Genomic DNA, 25,476 nt, shown 5'->3' with positions numbered 1-25,476 from the left:
TACATGAAAATACATGCACAATATTATTTATTTTCAAGAAATTCACCAAAACACTATGCATGTTAGCAAGGTATTGTTACTTATTCATAGAATCAATGTACAGAGTTTCCTGGTATATCTTTAACAATTTCTTGAAAGTTATCTTTTTTTTTTTTTTTTTCCTTTTAGATGACTCTCTCCACCCACTGGCACATTGTCATGTCTGTGGTTACACTGCTTGAAACTGGGTTTTTATACCTGTGGTGGTCAGAGTACAGACGGCCCTTTGTGTTTAATACAAAACAACTTTCTGATGGGTTGATTAATCATAAAAAAACACACACATTAAACGAGATTATAATATTTCTAGAATATAAAAAAATATCAAAGGTAGAAACTGAACAAGATGTGAAGAAATAAGTGCAAAATTTATTTATTTCAGTTGGCTACGAAATGTGAAGTTAGGGTATATTATGGGGTGGATATAGTATTATTTGCCCTGTCATATTTGACGGACTGTACGGTAGTTGATAAATAAAAATTAAATATTGAACGTTTATGAAAAGATATGGTAAATGCAAAACTGTTCTCTTGAAATTGGAATATAATATCAGAGCGCATTTTATGAAAATGACGAATATGAAATAATACAATTAACAAATATATAAAAACAAACATTTATTGCAGCTATAAATTAATTCACTTAATTATCTTCGTGCAGGAAGCGAGGATCGAATATAAGTATAAGAAATGTGTCAATTATCTGTTAAAAGTTACTAACGTTGAAAATATTGGGGCTTAAACCTAATACTTTTTCTTAATTATTCTATCACTGACAAAAAGTTCGGACTTGATTTAGTAACTACGTTATCAAGCCTGCAAAATCCAAAATAAACAACGCTCCATTTGCTATCGGTTAATACAATTTGCTATACATTGTTAGTAACTTAAACGTTTGAAAACCATTACTACGATACCAGTATATGTTGTAGTAGTGGTGCACTCATATAAACAGGACTTTGAACTCTCTTAAATTTCATTTGCTGCTTATCACAGCCATCTCTCGGCCGAAGGCTATAAAAGCCTGTTTATGCAGTGGCTAACAGTGAGAGAAAGTCATTCCCAAAGCTACCATACAAATGAAAGCTTCTTATTTTCCATGATGGTGAAAACAGATGCGACAACAGAATGTTAGTTTTTAACGTATATTTCAACATTTTCATACTAATGGCTATTTGTACAAAAACTGATAAATATTGTTAGCATACATTTTTATTCATAAATAAGTCATACATATAAATGCCCATTGCATTGTTTTGCAAAGCAAAACTATACATTAGTAATTTTTAAAATATGGTTGCTCATTTGTTTTAAATTTAAAATTATATTAAAATTGTACTTTTAATTACAGCGAAGTAAAAAATCTGTAAAGTTTTACTTCCACCATGAAATTAAAATTTTTCCCACGTTTAAATTCACTTCAAAACTTTCAAGTCACAACATAAGAAAACTAGGATTATGGGATTGAAAGGCGTAACCAATAATATACTCTACTCTCTAACTAAGACTATTTCAAGAAAACCAATCAGTGTTTGCTCTACACAGTGCCTGTTATCCACCTGTACGTTATTCGTTTAATGGTGATCATACTCTTAGCGAAGTAGTTTGAGGCACCTGTGAAGTAGGTAGTTTGATACGTTTAAGTAAGTGATACGATTTGATGTATTCAAACGTTAACTATCTTGGGTAATGACGTCAACATGTCGAACAATAATCATTCAAAATCAACTTTAGATGGACTTCCCAAGACATTTGTTTCAGCGATGCGCACGTTATTTGAAATATTAGACGATAGGAAGACAGGATTTGTAAAGTTCACTGACATTGAATCTCGATGGCAAGAAAATGGCACAAAGGAGTTGCCCAGAGGTGTTCTGGAAAGCTTACGAAAAGTCACTCCACCTAATGGATACCTAAGTTTTGAACGATTTTGTGCTGGTCTTAAAATTTGTTTGCTTCGTCATAGATCGAATAACTCAAATGAACCTACCTCACAGAACAAGCAAGGTGTATTTCAAGGCTCAAAACTACCATATTTTCCTCGGCAAGATTCTTCTATGTCTCATCGGCCCGCGTCAGTACCTCTTCCCGACATAGAGAGAAGACAGGCCCCAAAAACTAAGCTATTGCCAGCGGCAGTTATACGAACAAACAGTGTTTCGCCAGAAACTATGCCTCAGCAAAGACAGTCCGAACAACCCAAAAGCGCCAACACCGCAACCGTCCGTCCAAACAACGCTATAGTGCAACAACGAGCTGTCAGTATGCCACAGCTACAGACTGAACATCAAGGCTTGCAACCGAATAGTCATAGCGAACGTTTGCGTGGTATGAGAGGTTTCAAAAGTGAACTGCGTATAAATATTCCCACCAATTCTTCAAATTCTGCAGATGCACAAGTTATGGGACAACGAAGAAATGGTAGGCTAGACAAAAATGGAATTATGGATGCATTACAGAACTGGCGTTTAGGCATGATAATGAACAACGATGTCAGTGGTTTTCAAAACAATATAACAGAAAAGCCCTACTATGATGGAAATGAATTTCTCCCTAAGTATTACCTTGCCAACAGAGAATATAACCAGATTGATCCTCAAACCACTTCGACAAAAATGAGGGATAACAACAATCTACTTGGAGGAGCAGTGAGTGATGGTAAGTTTTGAAATGTGTAAGTGTAAACATCTCAGTTAGTCAGTAACTGAGCAATAATTTTATTCATTAGCTGAATTTATACATCTACAAAGTCGGCCAAATAAATTTCATATACGTTAACAAATCTACATCGAAATTAATTTTAGTCTATGCTTTGTTTTGGAATTTCGCACAAAGCTACTCGAGGGCTATCTGTGCTAGCCGTCCCTAATTTAGCAGTGTAAGACTAGAGGGAAGGCAGCTAGTCATCACCACCCACCGCCAACTCTTGGGCTACTCTTTTACCAACGAATAGTGGGATTGACCGTAACATTATAACGCCCCCACGGCTGGGAGGGCGAGCATGTTTGGCGCGACTCGGGCGCGAACCCGCGACCTCAGATTACGAAGCGCACGCCTTAACGCGCTAGGCCATGCCGGGCCAATTTTAGTCTAATACAGAAGCTTTATTATCCCTTTTTTGTATTTAAAAGTATTTGTCATGTAAAAATATCAATAAAAATACAGAGTCTGTTAAAATAGACAAAAAGTGTCGTCAGTAAGCAATTTGAGTTTCTCAACAAGCTGAATATTTGTAAAATAATACTTAACTTTCAAGTTGAACTTTATATATTTAAACAACATTATTTGACTGTAGTAGCTTCCACCTTCGATTGGACAGCTAAGGCTAAAAGTATTACATTCATTTTTTTATGCTTAGGTAGTACATGTGTACAAAAACTTTTTTATATTGTTTAGTGAGATGTTATTAACACACACACACACCTTTGCATTCTTTCACAGCGCGGTTTGACTTAGCATTCTGTTTTATTCATGTTACAGTGGTGTTTGTTTTTGAATTTCGCGCAAAACTACACGAGGAATATCTGCGCTTACAGTGGTGCATATCAGAATATAAAAGACTTTTTCTCACATTGGAAACCTATGCTATACCATTTGTGCTACAGTGATACTATTCACAGCTTATTACATACAATAAAATATGTATTTAACGTCACAAATTTCGTGGACAGAACTCAATAAATCACTCTCACTGGTTCTTCACAGCTGTCTTCGGGAAAAGATGAAATTTATACTCACTTTGCTTTCCAGGATATCTTTGATTAAGTTCTTAAACTCTTGTAAAGTGTTCCTCTTCACACTACTGCCGGGCCCGGCATGGCCAGGTGGTTAAGGCACTCGACTCGTAATCTTAGGGTCGCGTGTTCGAATCCCCGTCACACAACAGCCCGCCCTTTCAGCCATGGGAGCGTTATAATGTGACGGTCAATCCAACTATTCGTTGGTAAAAGAGTATTCCAAGAGTTGGCAGTGGGTGGTGATGACTAGTTGCCTTCCCTCTAGTCTTACACTGCAAAATTAGGGACGGCTAGCGCAGATAGCCCTCGAGTAGCTTTGCGCGAAATTCAAAACAAACCAAACCACTACTGCCGACAGCGAGCCATTCACCTTATAAAAATACAGCTTTTAACTCTTAATCTCTTTTATCTCCCAAATCTTAAACTTGTGTCCTCTGATCCTGTTATCTTTAAAGTATAGTACAAAGAAGTTCGACGCCTTTATTCAGTCGATTCCGGATAATTTTAAGCTTCAGTAAGAATACCTTTTACTTCTCTTTATCAAATTAAGAGAACTTGGCAGTAAAATTATATTGAAAAAAAAAAACGGCCATTACTTTTTACATATTAATAAAATAGTTTTTACCAACGTTTCACCGTTAATGTTTATCAGGGCTGAAAGTTCGAGAACTATTCTTGCAAGATAACTATTCCACTTCTAGAAATATTTTAGCAGCCTCTTCTCTTAACAGTTTCTGGCAAGTCTTTACACATTATTTTAATTTGTTTATTCTCGTTTTCCAAGCTAAATTTAAACTGTCATCCATGGATATATTTAATTTCCCTGAACAACTTACTCACTACAAGCCCGTAGTCAGGGGGTGCGAAGGAACCCTCATTCCTGCCGGACTTGCGCCCACTTATGAAATTTACTTTTTTATTTTTTTGATGATGGATTTTGATTATAAAATTTCTTCTGTAATACGTAGTAGTCTGCACATACATGTGAAAATAGCATTTTCATACTTATCAGAGGTCATTTACTAGAAATGTTGTTTGTAGTGTTAATAAAGGAAGTATTACGTATTTTGAAAAAAAAATTTTTTTTTCTTTCCTGGACACTAACGTCACACCTGAAACGGGTTCTAATTTGGATAAAAATAGAACTTCCTATCCGCTTCCAGCTCTGGCTATTAGGCTTGCTTACTATCTGACGTACCTGAGTGGAGTCCATTTTTTAGAATATAAATTATTTTCCGTGTATATTTTCACACAGGTCCAACTATACCACTTGTTCTTCTAAGCACATATGTTAAATTTTTCACTCAAGTCTTGTATCTTGCTAATTAATTCACTCCAACATTTGGTCTCAGGAAGTACTTTCGAAAGGATTACGTTAATTTTATCCTTATGGCATTAATTTTATCTTCTGTTAGCTTAACCTATGAAATCAAGTTAGTTTCTTCCAGTTATATAATTGTTATATTTATCACTGTTACTACTTTTTAATTTTGCCTAAATGGTCATTGTTAATGTTTTCTGTCTTATATCTTATCACTTTAACATTTCGGATAATTCTCAATATTTAACATAAATTGAAGCTGAGTTTGGCCAGTTGTTAATGTACGAGACGATGGATTGGCGACCCCATTTGTGTCCTTTTCATTCCTCACAAAAAAAACTTAACAACAAAAAATAACGCGATGTGTGCTTTTTGGCTGTGGGTTCGCTGTTAAGAGTGTGGTCTAATTCCACTTTTTGGTCAGTCAAATGGTTTAGGATTTGGTTGTGGGAGCTGTTAACTCACAAACCACTTTATAGGGGTCAAAATTAGGGACCACTTGCGCAGACAGCCCTAGATTAGTTTTGTAGGAATATCCTAAAACAATCAAGTAAACTTGTAAATTGACCATGTGTGTAGGTGGAATCCAGGACATTTTGATAACACTTGTTTATTATACAATTAAACAATAATTATACGAATTATCTCCATTATATGAACTGTATATATATCTAGGCCTACTATATTACTATTGTAATTTATTCCGTTATATAAACTGTATAAATCTAAGTCTATTTTATTTAATTTTTAAATTTGCATTACGTGACTTAAATTAATTAGATATATGTTTATTATATTACCAGTTTAAGTTACTTCATTATTTGACCCTAATGGTAACCGGACAACTAAACAATTATTAGGTTCTAACAACTGTCCGGTTTCCGTTTAAGGTATGCGCTAGAGTCGGATTTGTTGTGTTATACACTTTTCATAACATGATAGTGAGTTTTCTTTCGGTTATATTTAAACTGGTTATTTAAATATTTCAAATATTTATTCCACGATTTTTTTGTTAAATTTTGTTGTACATTCGTACTCATTAGGTTTCCGCTGGATTATCTAGCTACCCGATTCTGTAATTAATCAGTTAACACGTGTCGTAGCCATTTATATCTGATCTTAAGCTATTCGTGAGTTACGCTGTTCAAGTTGTTAACCAGCCCTTCGCTGATCACTGAGGGTTGGTTCAATAGGTTGATATTAAGTTTTACGTATTTTGGTAAGTTACATTCTATCTTTAATGTTAGTTTCATTAATAATATAAGTCCAATATTATTATTTCTGTTAACGTGAATTTTGTTATTAGACATACATTTATTATAATAATTATTATTCTGCGTTAGTTTGATGTATTGGCTTAGGACTAACAAATATATATGTTAAGCTATTATTGGCAATCCTACCAATTACCGCAAAGTACACCAAACACACATGCAAATGAGCAAAAATATTATCCGTCACAACTATATTGTAATTTCGTTTGCAGAAACCGTCAAAATGGCTCATAAGAAAGGATATTAAACCGTTTTATCGATTAATCACAGTATATTCTGTGAAATCTTCTGGTATTATTTTGTTCTATCTGAGATGTCTGTTATTTCGTTTATTTTAATTACCTCTGTTGTACATATGTATGAAGACATAAGTTACGTGTTCTAGTTTATATATTGTAACAAGGGATATTTGCTCAAATGATAATATATACATATATTTTCTTTTATTTATTTATTTTTCATTGTGTAGTTTGTGGTAATTTTTAATCAGTTTGTGGTATCTGTGTTGTACTTTGTGGTAACTAGTTGGACTTGTTAGCGGCTGTATAGCCTAAAATATCGTTGAAAGCGAGAGTGCACAACTGATGAATCAGTGAATCCTCATATTATGTGTATATGTTTTATGATGTTGCCATCGTCCTAGTTAGACCGATATATATTAAATTAGGTACATAAATTATTTAGTTAATTTTAGTTGTGATCTATATAACTAGTTTTGATAATTAGTTGAGTGCTATGAATCAATCCCGTCTAGGTCGAATCAAAAGGTTTCTTTGTTTTGAATTCCGCGTAAAGCTACACGAAAGCTATCTGCGCTATCTGTCTCTAATTTAGCAGTGAAAGACTAAAGGGAAGGCAGCTAGTCATCACCCCTCACCGCCAATTCTTGGGCTACTCTTTAACTAGCGAATAGTGGGATTCAGCGTCACATTATTTACGTCCCCACGGCTAAAATGGCGAGCGTGTTTGGTGTGATGGGGATTCGAACCCGCGACCTTCATATTATATATTGAGTGCCCTATCCAAAAGGTACTTTTATGTGTTTAGATATATTGTCCACCGCTGGGACAGCGGTAAGTCTACGGATTTGCAACGCTAAAAATCACGAGTTTAATTCCCCTCTGTAGACACAGCAGATAGCCCGACGTGGCTTTGTAAAAGGGAAAAACAACAACAAAAAGACACACTTTAGATATAATGTACATTTAGTGTAACACTTTTTTATTCTTTTGTAACCCTTAATCCCCTAATAAAATGTTGAGTTAAAATTAACTGGGAAGCAATTAAAAACATAAGCGTCATATTTTGTCACAGAGGGTTTTCTCTACAGAGAAACAGAGAGAAAAAAATCTCCACATAATACTAACAGAGAATAATGACTCGAATAGTTCATGACCGCAGTAGAAGGGTAAGGAAATTCCTTTCTTACCTACTCACTTCATAGAAAGGTGTTCAAAAGATACGTGATGAACAAGTCAGTACAATACACACAGGAGTAGGGGAGGGATTTCTAAAGTATGTGGTTTAGTCTGCCAGGAGTTGAGCATAACCTGTACAGTTTTCAGCCCCACCTCCATCTTTTCAAACAGGCCCCCACAAAGCATGAACTACAGAACTACGCCACGCGTTCTGATGTGTTGCTAGAGAATAGCTGTGTGGCCTTGATGTGTGTTGTTGGTTAGTGTGTGGAAAGAATATATTGTTAAAGTGGAATTAAAGAATAGTCTGTTGGCACTCACGCGCCACTCGAGTTTCCTGGAGGAAGGAAATCAAACGTACTGCTCCCGGACATTGAACTTTTATTTTTCTTCTCTTCACTCAACACAAATGAAATGTTTATAACAGCTAAATAATCTTGACCATGCGTATAGGTCGTTTCAACTGAAACGACAGAAGAGGTATTATTTTTTAACACCTGTTTTGAGCTCAGCGCAGTTATCGTCACATAATTTCTTATAGTTATGATTTCATTAAAATACTTTTGGGAATCAATCGTCTAAAGGTCATGAAACCCATCAACGTATCAAGTAAATATTGTTAACACAACGAAATTGTTAAATTTAAGAGTTTAAAACCCACACATTAACACAAATTGTAAGAAAACAGAAATTGGGGAATCGAAATAAAATGATTGAGGTATTTATATTTAACATTGTCAGTGTTAGTACGTTATATATTTAAAAAACTTAACTAAGATTATTTTGTTTTTAGTTGAGCGAGTAAATCGTTTCAACTGACCCCTGGAGGATCAGTGGCAAGTCTTTAGGTTAGCAACGCTAAGATGTTGATTTGTTAACCTCTTATAAAATCTGAAAAACAAAACACTAAAACATTGTAATGCCATCGATATTAGCTTGTAACAAGAGCCACATTTTTTAATCAGGAGCAAATAAAACTTTAATTTTTCTTCTCGATTAGAATATAGCTACACGTGACTTTCTATAAGAAAACTCAAACATCGCTTCAGCCTCGAGACATTTATGAACAACTAAAATCATAAATCATAATGACTAAATTATAACAGCTCTTATTTATCGAAACCAGTACTGTATATTTTTACGGGCATTTATTAGTGTTGACGAGCTGGATTGTGAATCCAAAAGTTGATGGTTATCGTTCTATTGCAGAAAGTAAAAGAAGTTGTGCGACGCAAATAAGTGGCAACAAATGTGATATAAGTGTGACAATCATATCGCGCGTTTTGGTTACAATAGCTCAAGAGTTGGTAGATTGTGCTATTGACTAGTTGCTTTCTCTCGAATCTATATTATTTCAAATCAATGGCGGTTAGCACAGATAGCTGTTGTGTAGCTTTGTGCGAAAATGGAAAGTAATTGTATTTCCAAATTGATTTTATTCTGTACTTAAATATTTTTCTAAATGTAATATATTTGATATCGTAGGTTAGTTTGAACTTAAGCATAAAACTACACAATGGGTTATCTGTGTTCTACCCACTATTGGGTATTGAATTCCGATTTCTAGTGTTATAAGTCTGTAGACATACCATCCTGCCACTAGGGGCTTTTGTTGTAGGAAAAAAACAAAAAACAACATACATTAAGAACTTATAAATTCGAACAATTAGCAGATAAGAAATGAAGAACAACAAACACGTTTTTTTTTTAATACTGCATAAACAATTAATACACGTGGAATCATTATAGTTGATTTAGATAGCTTTAAAATTACATTTTATGTATGTTCATATAATGTAAGGCCCAACATGGCCAGGTAGTTAAGGCACACGACTCATAATCTGAGGGTCGCCTGCTCGAATCCCCGTCGCACCAAACATGCTCGCCCTTTCAGCCGTGGGAGTGTTATAATGTGACAGTCAATACCACTGTTCGTTGGTAAAAGAGTAGCCCAAGAGTTGGCGGTGGTGGTGACTTGCTGCCTTCCCTCTAGTCTTATACAGTTAAATTAGAGACAGCTAGCGCAGATAACTCTTGTGTAGCTTTGCGCGAAATTCAAACCAAACCAATTATAGTTTATTATATAGCTCAGAAACCACATTTGGTATATGTTCATATAATGTAAGGCCCGGCATGGCCAGGTGGTTAAGGCACTTAACTCATAATCTTAGAGTCACGGGTTCGAATCCCCGTTACATCAATCATGCTCGCCCTTTCAGCTGTGGGGTCGTTATAATTTACGGTTAATCCAAATATTCGCTGGTAAAAGAGTAGCCCAAGAGTTGGCGGTGGGTGGGGATGACCAGCTGCCATCTCTCTAGTCTTAAACTACTGAATTAGAAACGGCTAGCGCAGATAATCCTCGAGTAGCTTTGCGCGAAATTCAAAACAATATAATGTTAAGAAAAGAAAACAGTAAACAGGTTTCGCTGCTGTTGCGTTGGTGCACAAATGACTTGACAGAGGGCCGTTATTAAAACTATATTTTTGATTTTTCATTATCTAAATTACTTCCAGGAGATCAAGGACATCTGTCGCGTGGTAAAGATCTGTCAGAACTAGTGTGTTCATTCTAAAAAACTTTTACGCAGTCTAACTATAAATATACCATTCGCTAATTGGTTATATTTTATATAAATAAATTGCACTGTTATTACGAATGTTATCACAAGCCACTTCGTCAGGATATTTTTTTTGTTAAGTGGTTAACAATAATAAACTATTTCCGGTGTAAAAATATAAAAAAGAAATCATTGTTTCACTTTCGGTTATTGGGCGTGAGTTATCTCTGAACAAGATAAGAGACATAAAAGGTAACTCAAAATTACAAGTTAGGATTTTATGTTAAGGATTAATAAGATACTGAAATTGTGTTTACAAATAAATAAATGAATTATAATAATAATCAAGATAAACGTTTAAAAGGATTAAGATAATAGGGAGGCCCTGGTATGGCCAGGCGGTAAGGTACTCGACTAGTAATCTGAGGGTCGTGGGTTTGAATCCCCCGTCACACCAAAGATTCTCGCTCTTTCATCCGTGGGAGTGTTATAATGTGACGGTTTATCCCATTATTCGTTGGTAAGAGTAGCCTGAGAGTTGCCGGTGGGTGGTGATGACTAGGTGCCTTCCTTATAGATTTACACTGCCAAATTAGGGACGGCTAGCACAGATAGCCCTCGTGTAGCTTTGCGTAAAATTCAAACAAAACCAAAAACCTATTACGGACCCTAAATTTTGTAATGATCAACAAGGCATAAAAGTTGAATGTGTTTTCTCGAAGTTGCGGCAACTCAGGGTCGAGACGTTTAGTTATATTAAAAACACTGTATATTATGTGAACATGATAGAAACGAAAGAAATTTGTATTTGTAGGAGCAGTTTAAATTAATCATAATACAATTTCCCCTAGGTAATTAAGATAGTGTTTTCTTTCAAAGCAATGCTGTATTTCATGTTGGAATGTTGGAAACACATGTATATAAATAGAATAAGATAAATACATAAAGGTAAAAATACGAAATGTAATCTCGACAGGTTAGGAAATCATCTATGCTGAGTTTGTCTGTCATCGATTAGGTGGTTAATTAATATATCAATTATAAACACGTATTATTAAATACCAAATAATCTTCTGGTGGGTTATCGGTGATCTTCCGAACTTAATTACAACGTCAAATGTCCAGGGATTGATTCATCATGGTTGAAAGTGTGCATATAGACCATTGTGTAGTTTTGCGCCAAGACAAACAAATGGTAAATATGCCAACACTTGACAGTCATTTTAAAGTAAACAAGAACTCGTTGGAAAAAAGCCCATTGAAACACGCTGGTAGGAGGAACCTTGATACAATGTTGATACAATCGAGCGCTTTCGAAAAGTAGACCTTTTGTCTTCAGGCATATCACCATTATAGAGTGGTAGTGGGATAAAGAAGCGCGATTTCCAAAGACTAACAGTTTACCATTTCTTTCACGGCAGTGAAGGAAATAAGACATAATATTTACCTTATAAAAATACTTGTTCCTTTTTTGTAAGTTATTGTATTGTAAAACTCACAAGCAAGAAGTGTTGAAACATAAAACTTATGAGAAAAAGAAAGAGTACACACTTTGCAGTTGGGACAACAACCACCTGATGTCGTAAATGCCGTTCAATAAATTATCCTTAGTTTGATGAGAAAATAATTTTTTTATTAGGGGTGCTTCATCCAAGAAATGATTATTTCTCAAACGTTTTCTTTTCGCTTCAAAGAAACATACACTGTATATATGTCGTTTTATTTTGTATATTAATCCGTTTTGGCTTCACGAGTCCAGTTTTATACACTGTGACACCGATTTTCCATTGTTATATGTGTAGCTACTTCTTAAATGTTCTGAAGCAAATAAAAATTGCTCCGTCACGTTCTCGGGCAATTGACGTACAATGACATAATATTTAACAGTGCTTAAGAGATAGACATTGATTGTCTATTTTCGTCCAGTGCATCTTTAGCTCACATAATTTAATCATAAGGCGTCACTAGGCGCGGACACACGGGGCCCGTGCCCCAATTTTGTTTGACACTCTCGAAAAATCAAAATAGAAATCTATGATCAATATTATGTTGGAATGCCGACAATTTCTGCGAGTTATGGGCCCGAGTCTGAAATCGTTTAAGCACCTAACGATGTCTCTGTTTGCAAAATTACTTTTTGTATTCCACAGTTCATTGATTTTGTAGAACTTGTATATATTTACAATTTTAATTTTTTTTTCTTCTAAAATCTTATATTTTATAGGTGGTGCTGCATATAGGCAGACAGAGAGCAGACCCGCAGCCAAGAAAGCTTTCAATAGAAGGCGGGAGCCAAGAAGACATACTTTAGCTAATGGGATTGATTACAATATGGTAAATACTAAAATAAAGTATGCCTAATTTATTAATAATTATGGGCAAAAGCATGAAATTATTTAAATGTTTATAAGTTAATTTTGGCAAAACCAGAATATAGCAAGACCATCAAGTTTTAACAACACGAACAGCACAACAAATAATACGTGGTTCGTTAAGCTCGCTAATAGGCCTAAAAAAGCAACAGACTCAAGGCGTTCAGGAAAGTACATTGGAGTTTATTGGGTATTTTTCACAATGCCTGAAACTAACAGTATTTTCCTCAACCATGCACATGTCTGTTTGAAGACAACATTGAAGCGACTAACAGTTTTTTTTTTTTTTTGTTGTTGCATAAAACTACAGGTTGGATTATCTGTACTCTCCGCGGGTATAGAAACCAAGTTTTTAGCGTTATAAGCCTTCGGACATACCGAAGTTAACCTGAAGATGACCTGAGAAGGTCGAAACGATGGAATACCTGTTTTAGCTGCTATATTTTTTATGCGTTTCAGGTACTAAGTTTTACGTTATTATAGGCTATAATCACCAGTATTCAGAAAAATTGATTGGTCGACTAGTTAAAGTAAATTATAATAATTATATATTATTATTTCAAATTTAAGTTTATCTGAACTGTAGGTTTACTTGTGGTTTAGTTGCGTATTCTTTCACTGGTACTATCACTGGACAACTAGTTTTCGAAAATTGGCCACCGCAGAAAGTGAATTACAAATTACGTTCTTATGGGAACAAACACCTCAACCTAGGCTATAAATAATTTGGCACTGGTGTGTACTTGAAGATAGACTATCTTCGATGTGGTTATAAACCATTTGTAATTAATGTTTTGTTTGCCATTTATTTTTAACTTTCTAAGTTTTGTCCTTACACGAGTTTGTTTCGAATCGTATATATTTTTCATTTCTTTGTTTATTGGTGCTCATATCTTTTGCTTTTTTGCATTTGATGTTACGTTCGTATATTGTACGTTAGTGAAGGTCAGTCTTACAGGGAAACTAACAACCTTCCTGATGTAGTAATTTACGATGATTTCGATGATTTATAGCCGTGTATCAGATTCCGATGTCGTATTTTTCACCTTATAAAGTCTGAAAAATCACTAAAGCAGTGTAAAGCCATCGACATTAGCTTGTGTTGAGAGCCCTATTTTTAAATCAGCGGTAAATAAAACTTCAATTTTTCTTCTCGATTAGAATTTCGCAGTTGTTACTATTGTGATTGCTTGTGTTTTCAAGTTCGAATGTGTAGTGAATATAGCAGATCTGCTGTAGGGGGCGTATTGTAATACGCTCTTTAATTTCATCTAAAAGTTATTGTAACATACAGGATGTCTGAAAATGAATATACTGAAAATATAGAATAATAATTTTATTATTATTTGAGATAGCATCAAAAAGTGAACTTCAATATATATAGTGGGCTTGTAAGTTTTGCTTTTTTGTATTGTCTTTCTTTGACGAACTAACTGTTGCTGGAAATTCTGTTATCAACACGTGCTACAAGTTTTTTTTATTCCACAACTCCAAGAAACTCCTGATTTCTTACAAAAAGTTATCTTACAACAGGATGGAGCGCCACTCCACTTAAAGTGTTTTTAAACAAAACTTTTCCAGATTGTTAGATTGGTAGGGAGGGCCTATCAAATGGCCCACTTGTTCGGCATTTTCATCTCCACAGCTTTTTGAAAACAAAATTCTTCCAAAACAAATTAAATGACCTTGACGGACTAAAACATTATATTTGAGATACTATATTATACATCCATACTTATGTTTTGGAAAATGTTTTCTCAGAATATGAACGCAGAATTATATTAATTTTAGTGAATGATGGAAGACCTGTAGAAGGCCATTAATTATTAAAACCAAAACTTACAAACCTAATGGAAGACGACTGTAGAAGGCCGTGGGGTGTATAATGTTCAATCCCACTATTCGTTGGTTAAGTCTTACACTGCTAAAAACTGCGAAATTTCCAAACAAACAAACAAAATACAAACCTAATACTTGTCTTTATATTCATTTTTATTGTTATCTCAAATAACAATAAAGTTAGTTAACTTTGTTTTTTGGTATATTCATTTTCGGACACCCTGTATTTATATATCAGTCTTTAAAAACTATGACCACACTCTTTATATAAATAAATTCAAAATTTTATGCACAAATATGTATTCTAAAGCGAGCTATTTTTATTTTATAAACATAATTGGTGTTGTATGTTATTAAGCACAAATCTACACAAAGAGCTATTTATGATTTGCCAGTCACGGATATCGAAACCTGGTTCGAAGCAGCATAAGTCCGCAGACACGCTACTTTGCCACCAGGGGAGCGGGAAATAAGATATTTGATGACTATATTATAATTTATATTTTTCTAATACTGAGAAAAAATATGAAACGGGACGAGTGAACTGCTCTAATAATCTAACAAGTTGTTCAGAATTTAGTACATACACAGTGTTTTTGGTTATAAATTTATGTTCTTCCTATGATGGGTCAGCGGTAAACTTAAAAGATTATAACGACACAATTCTGAATTCAGTTTCTGCAGTGCAGGGTGTGAATTTTTGCTCAAGGAATAAAATGATACAAAAATCTCATTGTCTTTGTTAAAAATGTACTTGCCACCTCAATCCCTCCCCCCACACACACACAAAAAGAAGCAGATTACAGCTTTCAGGATTTTTCTTTTATTTAATTAACACTGAGCACAATTAATACAATTTCTTTGGCAGTTCAGTTTTCTCTGGAATGATGGACACTGTGCATAAGTTTCATAAATATTCATTCATTTATCGTATTTTTAACATTTAGGTATGGCCTGGTGGCTGTGGCGCTTGACTCGTAATATGGAAATCTCGGGTTCGAATCCCCATCGCCGAACGTGTTCTCCCTTACAGCTGTGGGGGACGGGGAGGCTTTATAACGTCATGGTCAATCGCACTATTCTGTGATCAAAGAGTGGCCCGAGAGTTGGCGGTGATGTTGTTGATTGCATGTCTCCCTTGTAGTTTATCACTGCTAACTTAGGGACGGTTAGTACAGATAACCCTCTAGTAGTTTTGTACGAAATTAAAACCAAACCATTAAGTTTTTACACTGCAGTGTGAAATTTCCCCAACACCAGCAATAACAGCCACAAACATACAACCAAAATTAAATAGAATAAGTGAATACTTTCAAAAATATAGAATCAAAATAAATACAACTAGTCGTATTTACCAATTTGACAAAGCACAAAAAAAGTACAGCCTGAAATATATATGAATAGAACATTCATTCAGACTGCCACATCTGCAAAATTTCTCAGTCTAACTATGACTCAAAATTGACATATATTAACCATTAAATGAATTTAAAAATAAAGTCTGGCGAAGAACCAACTATGCTAGGAGTCTAACTGGCAAGAACAGTGAAGCATCAATAGACAACATACTAAAAATTTACAAAACCTACATCAGACTAGTAATTGATTATGCAGCTCCATCTTGAATTACTGTAAGAGACAAGATAATCAAAACCAAACTATAACCAATACAAAACACTAATTACAACAGCATACGTAGTTCCCAGAACCACATCATCATACACAAATATTCAAACATTCCAACCATACCAGATAGACTCCTTCCTACACCGCACAATAATGTATTTCGATAAAAATTGGATGAAAAAGGAATTATTATGCGAACTAGATAGGTACCGTATACATGATGAATATAGTCTTGAACATCTCTCCTTGATCAACATATATTTTAAACACAAAAATAATTTAAAATAATACAAAAAAATTAAAAAAGGGAGGAAAAATAAAAGGCCACCATCAAACTAGACTTTATACCGATAGGGTAAATCATATCGATAAATGTACGAAAATAGCACTTGGACATTTCCCTGATAAGGGTCAGAGTAAACTTAGACTGTTCTGACCCTAAAGTAGTAGCTACACCAACTCATACCGCATGATCATGAAAGTGAAGGAAGGAGGAAGAGGTCAAAGGGTACTTGACCCTCCAGGGTACACAAGTTCACCCAAATACCGAGAGAGAGAGTTCAGTGTGTAGCATAGCGCACCTATGATTTGGTAAAAAAGTTATGGATTAATTTAGTACAACAACAAACTAAAATGGTGTTTAATTTTTATTATATTTTTTTTATAACTAACAGTCAAATAATTCACCGGTTTCTTTGTATAGACGAAAGCAGTGTAGTGATGTTGTTGCATTAATTTAAATACGTTTATTATCGCCTTTGTATGTAAATAAAGGCTTGTGAATTAAAGATAACACGTATATCTGTGTGTAGTTTTGGTTTAGAGGTACGTGTTTCAAATATTTGTGTGTATGTGTTGTACATATCCAGTTTCCACAGTTTTCAGAAAGTTGTATGGCTCCATAAAAATCTATAGATTGTTATTCCAAGCAGTGGAACGAACAACAACAACAAAATCAAAGGGCAAAGTATTGCGTAAAACTTTTTCCTGGTTGTCGGACAGTATGAATTCCACAATCATGGTGGCCATACCACAGATAGTCTATTGTGTGCTTAACTATATAGTTCAGGCCGAAATTCTTGTTCGAAAATCTGGTGATATAAATAACATTTAGAGAATTACTGTGTCTATAGTATTTCAGCAGAACCGATGACACCTATTACAGTGGAGCGCCATTATGTCGCGGACCAGTAAACCACAAAATCGCTTAAGCCGCTGTAGCAAGTCTTGTCCCAAAATTTTTGATGTATTAAATCTACTACCTGGCTTTTTAAAGTTTCTCACACTCTCCTTGTCTTTATAACTTCAATGGGATATTTAAAAATGATTTGCTTTAATTTGGGAAATAAATAAAATATATTACAATAGAAATCGACCGTTAATCTACCTTATCCGCTCTCTATGTCAGCTTTATGGAGGCCGCCATTGTTACCGAATCACACCTCTCCAAACATTAAAGTTAATCCGCGGAAAATCCGTGAAAAAAGTGATCAATAATTAAAGTATTATTTTTAATTCGATAATCCGATATTTTTATGGAATTGTATAAATATTGGCCACAAACCCAATAGAAATAACTTCAGTTTCTGAATTAATAGTGAGCATATCATATTGACATGGCGGCCCCATGTAACACTGGAAGACGAAATTTTACAGGGAAAAGCGAACCATCGCAATGCATTGGTCGTTTGTGTTAAAACGGCACATGTCAATTGTATCTGAATAGTTTATACATTAATATTATAATGATCACGCAATGGCCCGGATGAGGCTCCTCGGCGGAGCTGTTGGCGACTTCGGCTTTTAAGTCACAAAGGTTTGAGCCGCGGACCACTTAAGCCGTGGTTAAGCAGGTTGACCCCCAAATACCGCGGCTTAACGGCGCTCCACTGTATTAGGCGAAAGGGCTGTTCGTATAACAAACAAAAATATATAGTTATAGCTAGTTATGTGCAACAGTTAAAAAAGAAATAAACTTATTTTGCTTACAAAAAAACAACACATTTATAAATTATAATTATTCATTATAACTTAAATGAAACAAGTACGACATATTTTCTTCTTTTCAAGATAAAGCATGCCCAACTGGTCTTGCAATAACAGTTGTGAGACTTTCATATTTATGAAAATTACATTCAGTTCTTTACACAACTATACATTTTTAATATATGAAAATTGCATGTGTGTCGTATTACGTAAAATTATGATAACATTAAAAATAAAATGTTTTCACATGCATATATTACTGTCGTAATAGTTTTCCTCTCCTAATTAATTGAATTAATTTCTTTGGTAATGTTTTGTGAAAAATAAATTATATATTTTTTTCATTTATAAATTTGCTTTTATGTTGCGTGCAATTTAAAATAAATTGTATAATAATTGTTTTCTTTATCCTCTCCTACACCAGAGGGTTAGCGGTAATCTCGAAGGTTCCAAACACCAAACTGTTCATTATGATACGTTGTTACAGACACGAACAAACATTTTAAAGTAATCCACTATAATTAACAAAATTTATTATTTCCGTTCGGGTTTAGCTATTTTTTATAATGCAAGGATGAAAATTTTAGTGCAAAAGTATTAAAATTATTATTATTATTTTTTGAACTGATTTACTGGAGGAAAGGCACTTTAGTCGACAGCATCCATCATTCACTGTCAGGTGATTCTTATTAAATAGTTGGATTTCCTTAAGCTTTTATAACTGTTACTCAGTCCGAACACGTTTATGCGACAGTGGGACTTTTTATTTTAAAAAGTAATTTTATAAGTACAAAATGACAAACAAACAAGTTATTGTTAGATCACAATACGAACATAAACAGCACTTAAAAGGTAACTGCTCTAGTTATGTGAAAGCTTGTGTTTTTTTTTTATGTCTGGATGTCTCATTTTTATTTCTACACACTTAAGGAATAAACATCCATAGGAAACTAAATTAGGCAAAGGGAAATTATTGTTAACGTTTAAGTGTATTGTAACAAATTTTATTTTGTTTTTTTAACTAATAAAGACTACTGAAGCAGTAATTTCACACACAAATAGTGGATGAATGCACAGTGTTTGGGAAATATGATTTAATTTTTTAATCAGAAGAGGTTTTATCAAGTATTAAGTATCTTTAATATCAGTTTAAAAAGTCTGACACATTTGTTCAATTACATTTGCATATAAGTAAGAAAAGTGTAATCATATTTTTATTTGAAGTAATTTTTCTTTGCAGCATTAGTTTTTCCTTTTAATCTCAACAGGGAATGTATAAAATAATGATTGTTTTTATATGTATAACATTTATTAATGTTATCTTAGAATACAAGAGTTGGTAGAGATGAATTTGAAAATGTTTATGCAATCTTCTCCCAAAAAATATAGTCAACAAATTTGCTTGGAAACTGACTTCTCTTATGTATTAGTGTCATTGGATTTGCTTATTGGTGACTGCTTAAGTGCCTGAAGGCTTAATAGTGACAGATGTTTGATTTTTACAATGTAATTAAAATTAAATGAATAAACAAATTTATAGGTTCATAATAGGTGAATGCAGTCTCAACTGTAAAGTTCAAGGGATGCATCTTGCTAGGGGTTTGGGGGATCAGTTGCCCCTCGTAGCTTACTCTTGTTTTAAGTGCAAATAACAGAAATATTTTAATTAACATTGTAGTGTACATTTTGTTTCATTGGCCTGGTGTCAAGATAATTTTACTGAATGGAAGCTTTCAACATGAGTTGAGGATAAAACATTCGTTGACATATTACTGTAGAATAAGAACCTCAGTATTGTTTCATAATTATGTAGGCTTTGTAGTTGATACAATACATACATACAAGAAAATAACATTTGAGAAATTACGATAAACATTATCCACCTGTTCACGAGAAATTGCAACCTTTAAGGTCTTATCTTGGGGTGTGTTTATTGTAAAAGTTCACAAATTTTAAATGCCAAAATTTAATTGAGTAGATGGTGTTTGAGGGCTACTTGTACATAGAACTGTTAGATTATGATTTTGAATCTATGTATTTGTTATCAGAAAACCTTGGAAAAATATTTAGTGGATAATATTCTAATGATAGAGGATACCAGAGATTAAATTTAGCACTGTGATGCTGTTTGATTATCTGTTCTATAATAAACGTTAAGTTCATTAAGTTTTTAGTCTTTGAAATTTTTTCATAAAACAACAGTTGAAACGCATGAAACAGTTTGAGCAGGAACGAGACATTTTGTTCCAAGGATTGGAAGCAGTTGAACGAGCGAGGGACTGGTACCAACAGCAGATTGGTAGTGTTCAGGAGAAGATGCGCTATGTCAGTAAAACAAACACGAACTCTGTAAGTGATATAAGTACAAACTTTAAGTTTTATATTAAACTCTTGTTACTGATATGCAAGTTGTCATTTGTTAAAACAATGCATCATTTGAAATGTTAGTTACTTTTAGTTTCAGGAAATTAATTTTATGCAGAATATTTATGGAAGTTTACACCATATATTTTTTTACAAGCATGGATTTGTTGCTTGAAAGACTTGACCATCTATCAGTTCAACTTTGCAAATAGTTAACTTTTATTTTTTTTTAATATATAAAGTATCTAACATTAAGAATAATCTTTAAAAACCACACACATGAATAAAAATAGAAGATAAGAAAATAAGAGACTATCCACTTGGTTAAAACAATGCTATAAAATAAACTGTCATCAATTATTCCAAGCCACAATAAATGGTTTAAACGCTGTATAATCCAATAAAAGTTTTTTTTAGTGCCCACAACAAACATATCTGTCTATTTAGTAATTTGTGTTGGTGTTCATAGGTGTATTTAATTTTAATTATTTGCTGGATGAAAATTAATTAAGTACAATTACAGGATATACTAAATGGAATAAATACTTTGTAGAAGGAAAAATTACAACCTTTTCTCTTGTCTACAAAACTGTGTACTGTTAAAATGCTATTTTAACATGGGATGTTTTGCAGAGGTGGATTATCACTGAGGCTGAAGCTTCAGGCCCCATGATTGAGGAGGAGGGGCTACCCCAATCAGCTCAGAAAAAAAAAAAAGTTCATATAAATATATATAGAATATAATATTGATATATCAAATCTAAAATAACCATAAAAATGTGTTTATTATACACCCCTGTTTTATTTTATATTTTATGGACCTTAAATTAAAACTTTATACTGTTCTGTTTTAGCAACTGACAAAATATGCTGTGTTAAGGTGCTTTTATGTTTTTTGTCACTTTGCCTGAGCACTGTACAACATAAGTTGTGTAAATGTAATATGTACTGTATACGTACATTGATTGTTAATCAAAATCTATATAAAAGGGCTTAGAAAATAAATCTAGCCTCAGACTACAAGTACAGTTAATCTCATTCCTGGATATAGGTGTGTAAAGTTTGAGAAGTTTCACAGATATTAATATAAATTAAACATTTGGCCATGTATAAACAGATGTTCTGTCACATGTTTTTTTACCTAACTTGTAAATAATGTGCTATTCTTAGCTGCCTTTGTATTAAACATTTTCAAAAGTTCTCATTGTATTACATTAAAAATTCATTAACTGGAAAAGAATCCTGGAGCAATGAATCAGTTTGTGGATCTTAATAGAGAAAAAAATTGTATATATAAAAAATAATTACTTAAATATATAATAATTCAACTTAAGGTGCAGTTGCAAAATACAATACAATATAATGTTAATAAGGGGAACAGAAATGTGAGGAAAATGATTCATCTGGGCGTATCTTTCAAATGAGGTGATTCAGTATCTACTAAGAGCTAGGATGATAAAATTTTTTCTCTTTATTTTAGTATGTTCTCTTTTTCATTATTTATTCAACTCTAAAATGTTATGCATGGTTGTTGCTATCTAACCAATGAAATGCCCTTGGTCTATGATCACGTTTATAAATTGAAACTGTCGTAAAGATAGGTTTTACAGTTGTGTTTACAAATGATTCACAGGTGGTTACTGCATTGATATGTAACAAAGAGCATGGATACACTTAAATTATAGATTTGTGGATTTTAATATATATATTAATATAAACATTGAGTAGAAATTTTCTTTATTACAACTTACAGCTTTTACAGTAAGTAATATTAAAGTTTAAAATAGGTACTGTAAAAACTAAGTTGTAATGAAATATACTTTATAAGTTAGTAAAACTAAAATGACACTGATTAGTATTATCATATTGTTTATGAATATTTGTTTTTCTGAAAATCAGGAGTACTCCACTGACGCTTACCAAGAAAAGTTAAATTTTCAGATGACACGGATATTTGACGTAAACCAGCACATAACAGCACTTATAGAAAGCAATGAAAAGGTTTGTGATAAATGTGAGGTTTTGTTCCTTTCCAAAAAATGTCTCATGAGAAACTGAAAGGTTTCACAGTTAACAGCTTACATAATAATAATAATATATAAAATGAATTTTATGAATGTAAAATTTGCATGTCGAATTTATTTATTATTTTCAATAATAATTTTCTCTTATTTTGTAGTTGTACATTTTTAATTACTGTTTTATTTTCTCACCTCCAGGTAACTTTACTTAGCTGTAAAAAGAAAAGTACAATTCTGTATAAAATAGTAGATAATTGTATTTTTATGTTTATTTTTTTTGGGGGGGAGAATATACAAGTTTGAATTTTTTGTATATTTTACTCTGCATAGTAACTATATCTAATTTTGTACAGATTGGAAATTATTAAATTATTTTAGCATTTTGTTGTTATAATTTGTTTTGTTGGATTTTTTTTTTTTTGATATTTTGGTTAAGGTTATTGTTGTTGTGAAGATCATATCAACATTTCTTAATAATGTGCACACACATAGTTTGTTTATAAAACTGTAAGAAACTATTCATTTGTAGCTTAAACTCTGAAAGCTGACAAACCAATAGGTCTAACATTTTTGATAAAAGAAAAGTACCATATCTGTATTATTTTAAAAAAAGTACCATATCTGTATTATTTAAAAAGTACCATATCTGTATTATTTAAAAAAGTTTCATATGTGTATTTTACCATTCTTCTTAATTTTTATTTTGGATTTGAGACCTTGTTATGTAAAAAAAGTTTTTGTCCCTCCCAAATCATTGTGTCTGATAGGCCATTCATTAATTAAGTTCATTCTGACAAAACATTTGAAGCTATATATATCAAAATATTGTCGAAATACAAATTATCTTCTTTCAAACAAAGGTTATAATAACACAGAAGATATAGGTAACATATAGCACTTTTTTAATTCTGTGTTTTTAAACTTAGGGCTTTCCACTGCACATGAATCTTGCTGTTCGACAGCCTGCACTGCTTAACAGGATGCAACAAGATTCTACACAGTTAATTATTCAAAGGCTGAAAGAACAAAACAGAATGCTAACTCAGGTAGGATTTTACAGAAGGGTAATTTTGATTGCTTACGGTTCATTTTAATTAGTGGCTTAAAACAAATCGGTAACAGATTATAATGTTTGACTTTATATGTAACCTTTTCAGGAAGTAGGGAACAAAAGTGAACGAATAACTCAGTTGGAAAGAGAAAAATCCTCCCTCATCCGAGAGTTATTTCAAGCAAGAACTCAACACCGTCGAGAAATAGATGACACCGCCTTCATGTGATATCACAGTTTGTGACTTTCTCAAAGGGCATAACTAAGTTAATAATTTAACACATAGGTTTTAATGTATACTCCACAATCATATAAGTGCCTTTTTTTTTAAATAGCTTTTTAGCATTAATTCCAATGTACCAAAGTTTTAACTCTTATATGTAGTGAATTGGGTAGTAACAATGTTTCTAATATGTAAAAATTGTGTATTTAAACAGACCAGTTTTACTATTTTATGTGAAATTTAAGAAAACCCTCATTAATTTTAATTTTCTAAGTTATTATCTGATGTATTTTTATATTTATATCCACTTTATTTCATACAGAATAACATTTTTCTATGTTTGTTTTCTTCTATGTGAGACTAGTTTTATAAAAAATCCTAGTGTCATTTTCTACTTTTAAAACACACAAAATCAAAGTCTTGTATATGTATATAATCAGTCATATGTTTATTAATGTTTGTGCATATCTTGTACTTATTCGTCTTAAAATATTGAGAATTTCATCCCAGAAAACTGATTGTTGATTGTAAAGTTTGGTTAAAGTATTTGTGGCTACTTAATAAACTGCTTGAACTAATGTTTTTTAAGATTTATTCCAAGTTTTACTCTGTATATATATAAATTTCTTATTGATTTGTGATTAACTACCATAATACTGCAAGACTTCCTGTCTGAAAGTGCGTGCTTTCTTCATGTATTATCAGATTGATGACTCGTGTGTACACATACACATGATTTGGTGTAAAAGAGAATTCATAAGATTACTGTATCATATAAATTCATTTCTTTTTGTCCCTTTCGAATACTTAACTGATTTGCAGTTTCAAGAACTTCTAGTTAAGACAGTCATAACTGCTCTAATTCAACAAATGTCTTCATTAAGAAGCAGTCCAGCTGTAAAATTAACTTTCAAGTAAACGTGTAAAATGCTTTTGCACACAAAGAAAGTAGTTTCATAGAAATCCATTTCTAAGAATGAAATGAACAGAGTAAGTTTTATTATTTAATCAAAACTTTTGTAGTTTGTTAATTATAGGTACTTATTTATGTAGTTTAAGAACTGCAAGTGCTTGTTTGGTTTATCAAGTATGACACATTTTAATTTTTTTCAACATGAATTTTGCTGAGAAGGAAATGTATTGTAATTTGTGTAGAACATCGAGAAACTAAAGTAAAAAGAATTTTGTTAAAACATTAACAGTTTCAACACATGGACTTGTCTTCTTCAGAGGTAAGTAAGAAGATAGGTCTTGATGAAACCACTGGGGTTTATCTGAATTTAACCTAACAAAGATTTTTGCCCCTGTACTGTGTTTAATCATAGAAATTATAACATTCTTATATATATGTATATGATTTTTGTTTATATGTGAGAAAGAATGAGATAGGTGTAATTCTTTTATATTATTAATTAATGCATTTCTCTGTCATTTGTGATGCAGTTAAAGCACATTGTTGAACGGGATAGAAACTTGAGCTAAATGTATGAATATAATTTAAAACAAAAGGAAATATGTGTTTGACATTGATGTCTAAAGTAGAACTGTTTAGAAACATCGTGAAGCCATTCTTTCAATCGTGTTTTTGTAAAGTTTTTCAATTATGAAATGACCAGTAAATATAATAAAACATTTTTATATTTA

The 25,476-nt window shown here is 32.9% G+C and overlaps 1 protein-coding gene and 1 long non-coding RNA gene across 2 annotated transcripts; one reads left to right on the top strand and one right to left on the bottom strand.

Moving 5' to 3' along the window:
• Positions 1 to 2,167, bottom strand: LOC143247594 (uncharacterized). Its single transcript, XR_013026618.1, has 2 exons — positions 2,030 to 2,167; positions 1 to 237 (listed from the first exon to the last, which is right to left on the bottom strand). It is a non-coding gene; the product is annotated as an uncharacterized LOC143247594 (long non-coding RNA).
• Positions 1,117 to 25,476, top strand: LOC143247593 (suppressor APC domain-containing protein 2-like). Its single transcript, XM_076495911.1, has 6 exons — positions 1,117 to 2,697; positions 12,575 to 12,684; positions 20,376 to 20,522; positions 22,437 to 22,538; positions 23,485 to 23,604; positions 23,716 to 25,476. The coding sequence occupies exons 1-6, from the start codon at positions 1,740 to 1,742 to the stop codon at positions 23,836 to 23,838; spliced, it is 1,560 nt and encodes a 519-aa protein (XP_076352026.1). The 5' UTR covers positions 1,117 to 1,739; the 3' UTR covers positions 23,839 to 25,476.

Source organism: Tachypleus tridentatus, chromosome 3 (assembly GCF_004210375.1).
Source record: "Tachypleus tridentatus isolate NWPU-2018 chromosome 3, ASM421037v1, whole genome shotgun sequence".
Taxonomy (NCBI): domain Eukaryota; kingdom Metazoa; phylum Arthropoda; class Merostomata; order Xiphosura; family Limulidae; genus Tachypleus; species Tachypleus tridentatus.
The sequence above is the reverse complement of the archived record's forward strand: the minus strand, read 5'-3'. Positions and strand labels throughout refer to the sequence as shown.

Bases quoted from the DNA above. Each gene is read 5' to 3' on its own strand.
- LOC143247593 (XM_076495911.1), top strand. From the start codon at position 1,740: ATGTCGAACAATAATCATTCAAAATCAACTTTAGATGGACTTCCCAAG. The intron at 2,698-12,574 runs GTAAGTTTTGAA...TATATTTTATAG, and splicing joins TGGAGGAGCAGTGAGTGATG to GTGGTGCTGCATATAGGCAG. The intron at 22,539-23,484 runs GTTTGTGATAAA...TTTTAAACTTAG, and splicing joins TTATAGAAAGCAATGAAAAG to GGCTTTCCACTGCACATGAA.